The 6598-nt window shown below is 49.4% G+C and overlaps 1 protein-coding gene across 1 annotated transcript; it reads right to left on the bottom strand.

Moving 5' to 3' along the window:
• Positions 1-2380: 2380 nt before the first annotated feature.
• LOC135269070 (elongin-B-like) lies at positions 2381-6222 on the bottom strand. Its single transcript, XM_064362757.1, has 2 exons — positions 6213-6222; positions 2381-2733 (listed from the first exon to the last, which is right to left on the bottom strand). Exons 1-2 carry the CDS (start codon positions 6220-6222, stop codon positions 2381-2383), a joined length of 363 nt encoding a protein of 120 aa, XP_064218827.1.
• Positions 6223-6598: the final 376 nt, after the last annotated feature.

The following is a 6598-nucleotide window of genomic DNA, read 5'->3' as shown; positions in this document are numbered from 1 at the left end:
GAGATGAAGTCTTGCTCTGTCACCCAGGCTGGAGTGCAGTGGGGCCATGTCTGCTCACTACAGCCTCCACCTCCCAGGTTCAAGCAATTCTCCTACCTCAGACTCCTGAGGGGCTGGGATTACAGGCACATGCCACCACACCCAGTTATTTTTCATATTTTTAGTAGAGACAGGGTTTCACCATGTTGGCCAGGTTTGTCTCGAACTCCTGACCGCGTGATCTGCCCACATCAGCCTCCCAAAGTGCTGGGATTATAGGCATGAGCCATCATGCCTGGCCTTATTTTTTTATTTTATCTTTTATCTTTTTTAGAGACAGGATCTTGCTCTGTCACCTAGGCTGGAGTGCAGTGGCCTGATCATAGCTCACTGCAGCCTCAACTTCCTGGGCTTAAGTAATCCCCCCACCTCAGCCTGCTGAGTAGCTGTGACTACAGGCACAGACCAACACCCCTGGCTAATTTTTAAAAATTATTTCGGAGCTATGGGGGTGTCTCTCTATGTTTTCAGGCTGGTCTCAAACTCCTGGCCTCAAGCAATCCTGTTGCTTTAGCCTTCTGAGTAGCTGGGATTACAGATGCATGCCACCATGTTCAGTTTACAGTTTCTTGAAGGCCATTATGCTGATGTCTTCCCTTTGAAGCCCTCTTATATTGGGTTGGTGCAAAAGTAATTTTGGGCTGGGCACGATGGCTCATGCCTGTAATCGCAGCACTTCGGGAGGCCAAGGTGGGTGGATCACTTGAAGTCAGGAGTTTGAGACCAGCCTGACCAACATGATGAAACCCTGTTTCTACTAAAAATACAAAATTATTGGGGTGTAGTGGCAGGTGCCTGTAGTCCTAGCTACTTTACTTGGGAGGCTACAGCAGGAGAATCGATTGAACCCAGGAGGCAGAGGTTGCAGTGAGCCGAGATTACATCACTGCACTCCAGCCTGGGTGACACAGCGAGACTCTGTCTCAAAACCAGCCAACCAACCAAACAAACAAAAATACCCAAAAGTAATTGCGGTTTTTGCCATGACTTTTTTTTTTTAAGACAGAGTCTCACTCTTGCCCAGGCTGGAGTTCAACGGCACAATCTCAGCTTACTACAGCCACTCCCTCCCAGGTTCAAGCAATTCTCCTGTCTCAGCCTCCTGAATATCTAGGATTACAGGTGCCTGCCAACAAGCCCAGCTAATTTTTGTATTTTTAGTAGAGATGGGGTTTCACCATGGTGGCCAGGCTGGTCTCAAACTCCTGACCTCAGGTGATCCACCCGCCTCAGCCTCCGAAAGTGTTGGGATTACAGGAGTGAGGCACCGGGTCCAGCCAATAAGGTGTCTTGAAGCAGAAACCCACATAGACTGGGAGTGGTATAATGTCTATAATCCCAGCACTATGGGAGGCCAAGAAGGGAGGATCACTTGGGGCCAGGAGTTCAAGCCCAGCCTGGGCAACATAGAGAGGCCCTATCTCTATGAAAATACTTTTTTTGGGCTGGGCGCGGTGGCTCACGCCTGTAATCCCAGCACTTTGGGAGGCCGAGGTGGGTGGATCACGAGGTCAAGAGATCGAGACCATCCTGGTCAACATGGTGAAACCCCGTCTCTACTAAAAATACAAAAAAATTAGCCGGGCATGGTGGCACGTGCCTCTAATCCCAGCTACTCAGGAGGCTGAGGCAGGAGAATTGCCTGAACCCAGGAGGCGGAGGTTGAGGTGAGCCGAGATCGCGCCATTGCACTCCAGCCTGGGTAACAGGAGCGAAACTCCATCTAAAAAAAAAAAAAAAAAAAAGGCAAAGACTGTGGTTGTTGATCCTAGCCTGAAAAAAAAGAAAATACTTTTTAAAAAATTAGCTGGATGTGATGATGCACACCTGTAGTGCCAGCTACTCGGGAGGCTGAGGCAGGAGGATTGCTTGAGCCTAGGAGTTCAAGGCTGCGGTGAGCTCTGATTGTACCACTGCACTCCAGCCTGTGTGGCAGAGCAAGATCTACAAAAAACAAACAAGATACAAAACAGAAACACACATAACACCCGGCTACGGACTGGTTGGTTGACAGAAGTGTGGTGGCCAGAGGCTGGCAGGAACTTTGCCCTGTATTCCCACTAGGGGCAATGTTTAGCGTTCTCTAACAGTGTTTGTGGTAACTGTGTGGACTATAGCCACCACAGAGACAAGAGTCAACTGTACTTTGAATGTGTCATCCCACCACCTGCTGGCCTCCACTTTTGATGAGATATCAATTGTCAATCTCATGGGAGTTTCCTTATACTCAATGAGTTGTTTTTCTCTTGCTGCTTCCAAGAGTCTCTTTTATTTTTATTTTTTTTATTTTTTGATTCCCCCAAATTTCTTTTACTGGGGGGAATGGGACTCTTGGGGTTCCTCACTGCACGGCTTGTACATTGGCACTGCTTCCCGAGTCCTGGGGCTTCATCGTATCAGGCAGCCCAGGTGGGCTGGAGAACGGCTGGATGTACAGGGCCTCAAAGGTGTCATCTGTCTGGAAGGCAGGCCCCGACTCTGGCTGGGGCCTGTGGCTGTGCTGTCTGATGGTGAAGCCACACTCGCCCAGTGTCTTGCTGTCATCCAGGAGTCGTTCATCCTTGTACATCTGCCGCTCATTGGGCGGCACTTTGAGGATGCCCTCGACGATGCGCTTCAGCTTGAACACTGTGCTGGACTCCTTGGTGTCCGTGAAGATGGTGGTCTTGTGGCGAAGGATCATGAGGAACAGTCCTGGAGGCAGCAGGCCGGCGTGAGGGCAAAGCCCTGGACTCCCCGTGTGGCCCAGCCAACCCTGCTGCCCCCGGCCTGGCCCGGCCGTCCCTCCCCCATGCCCACTCACCCTTGACTTTGTTTTGTTTGTGTGTGTATGGGTTTTTTTTTTTTTTTGATGGAGTTTTGCTTTTGTTGCCCAGGCTGGAGTGCAATGGTGCGACCTTGGGTCACTGCAACCTCTGCCTCCCAGGTTCAATAATCTTGTCTCCCAGGTTCAAGCAATTCTCCTGCCTCAGCTTCTCAAGTAGCCGGGATTACAGGTGTTTGCCACCATGCCCAGCTAATTTTTGTATTTTTAGTAGAGTTGGGGTTTCACCATGTTGGCCAGGCTGGTCTTGAACTCCTGACCTCAAGTGATCCACCTGCCTTGGCCTCCCAAGTTACAGGTGTGAGCCACTGTGCTTGGCCCTTGGGTCTCTTATGAACTGTCTCTTCCACTGGGCAAAGCCTCTGAGACCCTATTCTGGACACTGGTGGAGCGATAGGCTTTGGTCTTCGTGGTTTGCCCCTCCCAGCATGGGATCGCTGCTCCATGAGCAAGCTGGGAGGCGTGTGATTATGGTCCCAGTATTCTCAGACTGTCACCAATGGTAGAGCCTTCACCTATGGTGTGGGTGAGTGCTGGCTGGAGGAAAGGAGTGCCCTACTTCTTTACCACATTCACCAGAAATGTAGCCTCTTCAATTTGGAGTTGGAAGGGATGAAAAATGCTGGCAGCATGCTCCTCCTGGTGAGCTATGGTAAGCCTTGATTGGCAGCTGAGGGGTGAGAGAGCCTCTCATCTTGGCCACGTTTACTCAGAGAGGAGTTTCCTCTGAGCTGAACTGTGAGGGGAGGGAGGTCAGGAGACAGTTGGTCCTCCTGGTTTAAATGCCACAGATGGCCTGGCACAGTGGCTCATAATGTTACAGGTAGTTAAACAGGCATGAGTGGGGCTGGAGAGGGCTCTTCCCCACCCACCAGGAATGTCAAGTGATGGTTCAACAATTATCACATTGCCTTTCTAAATGTTATTAATAATTCGGCAGCCAGCACCAGAGAGAGACAATCTCCTGATGATCCACAGCTGTTACATTAGAATGTGAATTGAATACAGACAGCAGAAGAAGCAACTTCCTGGGCATGTGCATTAAGAGACAAAATGGGCCAGGCGCGGTGGCTCACACCAGTAATCCCAGCACTTTTGGGAGGCCGAGGCAGGTGGATCACCTGAGGTTAGGAGTTCGAAACCAGCCTGGCCAACATGGTGAAACCCCATCTCCACTAAAAATACAAAATTAGCCGGGCATGGTATCGGACGCCTGTAATCCCAGCTACTCAGGAGGCTGAAGGAGGAGAGTTGCCTAAACCCTGGCGGGTGTAGGTTGCAGTGAGCTGAGATCCGGCCACTGTACTCTAGCCTGGGCAACAAGAGTGAAACGCCATCTCAAAACAAAACAAGGGCAACAAGAGTGAAACTCCATCTCAAAACAAAACAAAACAAAAAAACAGACAAAATGGTGGAGCATGACTTCCGGAGGCAGACCACCAGAAAAGGGAAGAAACCCTCAGATGGGCGTGCATACATCTTCCTACATACACTATGCATGCTCACCTTCCCAGCCTAAGGAGGGCAGTGTGCATGTGGGCAGCCTATCCTAAGGGAAGAATCATGGGAAAGGGGCCAGCCTATAAAATCCTAGGATCAAGGTTGAACACCACATTTGATGTTGGTGCCCACTTGGGTCTCTTCCAAGTGTACTTACCTTCTTTCCTGTTTTTTTTTTTTTTTTTTTTTTTTTTGAGACGGAGTTTCGCTCTTGTTACCCAGGCTGGAGTGCAATGGCGCGATCTCGGCTCACCGCAACCTCCGTCTCCTGGGTTCAGGCAATTCTCCTGCCTCAGCCTCCCGAGTAGCTGGGACTACAGGCACACGCCACCATGCCCGGCTAATTTTTGTATTTTTAGTAGGGACGGGGTTTCACCATGTTGACCAGGATGGTCTCGATCTCTTGACCTCATGATCCACCCGCCTCGGCCTCCCAAAGTGCTGGGATTACAGGCGTGAGCCACCGCGCCCGGCCCCTTCTTTCCTGTTCTAAAGGCTTTTAAAATAATCTTCCACTCCTGTTCTGAAACTTGCCTTGGTCTCTTTTTCTGCCTTATGCCCTGCAGTTAAATTCTTTCTTCTGTGGAGGCAAGAATTGAGGTTGCTGCAGGCCCATACAGATTGTCACCAGTAACTTGGATACCTTCCACTGGTAAAAATGCTTGTAATCCCAGCGCTGTGGGAGGCCGAGGTGGCAGAATTGCTTGAGCCCAGGAGTTTGAGACCAGCCTGTGCAACACAGTGAGACCGCATCTCTACAAAATAATAGTACTAAAAGTAAAAGCTCAAAATCATGAAAATTGTCTCAAAAGAAAAAAAGTAATAGAATTCAATGCCACAGATTCTCCCTGTTCTTACTGAGTTTTAGTAGAATTTTCTTTCTTTCTTTTTTTTTTTTTTTTTTTTTTGAGACGGGGTTTCACCACGTTAGCCAGGCTGGTCTTGAACACTTGACCTCAGGTGATCTGCCCGCCTCGGCCTCCCAAAGTGCTGGGATTACAGGCGTGAGCCGCTGCGCCTGGCCGAGTTTTGGTAGATTTTCTTGAATAAAGTTTATTCAGGCTGGGTGCGGTGGCTCACATCTGTAATCCTAGCACTTTGGGAGGCCAAGGCAGGCGGACCACCTGAGGTCAGGAGTTTGAGACCATCCTGGCCAACATGGTGAAACGCTGTCTCTATTAAAAATACAAAATTTAGGCCGGGCGCGGTGGCTCAAGCCTGTAATCCCAGCACTTTGGGAGGCCGAGGTGGGTGGATCACGAGGTCAAGAGATCGAGACCATCCTGGTCAACATGGTGAAACCCCGTCTCTACTAATACAAAAAATTAGCTGGGCATGGTGGCGTGTGCCTGTAATCCCAGCTATTCAGGAGGCTGAGGCAGGAGAATTGCCTGAACCCAGGAGGCGGAGGTTGTGGTGAGCCGAGATCGCGCCATTGCACTCCAGCCTGGGTAACAAGAGCGAAAAAAAAAAAAAAAAATACAAAATTTAGCCGGGCATGGTGGTGCATGCCTGTAGTCCCAGCTACTCGGGAGGCCAAGGCAGAGGAATCACTTGAACCCAGGAGATGGAGATTGTAGTGAGCCGAGATCACGCCACTGCACTCCAGCCTGGGCGACAAAGTGAGATTCCATCTCAAAATAAACAAATAAATGATTAAAAATAAAATAAATAAATAAAAGTATGTGGCGTCTCTCCCCTCTCCCCCTCCCCCCTCCTCTTCCCTCTCTCCTCTCCCCTTCCCCTTCCCCTTTCCCCTTCTTCTCTCCTCTCTCCCCTTTTCCCCTCCTTTCTCCCCTTGCTCTCCTGCTCCTGCTCCAGCCACATGATGTGCCTGTTCTCCCTTCACCTTCTACCATGATTGTAAGTTTCCTGAGGCCTCCCCAGAAGCCAAGGAGATGCCACCATCATGTTCCCTGTACAGCCTGCAGAACCATGAGCCAATTAAACCTCTTTCTTTTATAAATTACCCAGGTATCCTTTTGATTTGGGTAGAAAAAATCAATCAATCAATAAATAAGTAACCCTGGCTCAGGTATTTATAGCAATGCAAGAATGGATTAATACACTAGGGGACGTCGAAGCTCTGAGACGACAGTGCTGGAGCTCTGTGGATCTGTTCCCCAGCAAAACAAGCAAAGCTGGTGAAAACCATAAAAAAACAAACAAAGCACTGAAAGTTTCTGGGAATTATCCTAATGTTATATAACAGACAAAAAAAAATTAATTATATTT

This window comes from Aotus nancymaae, unplaced genomic scaffold, assembly GCF_030222135.1.
Source record: "Aotus nancymaae isolate 86718 unplaced genomic scaffold, 86718_ANA_hifiasm-v0.15.2.pri h1tg000049l, whole genome shotgun sequence".
NCBI lineage: Eukaryota > Metazoa > Chordata > Mammalia > Primates > Aotidae > Aotus > Aotus nancymaae.
The sequence above is the reverse complement of the archived record's forward strand: the minus strand, read 5'-3'. Positions and strand labels throughout refer to the sequence as shown.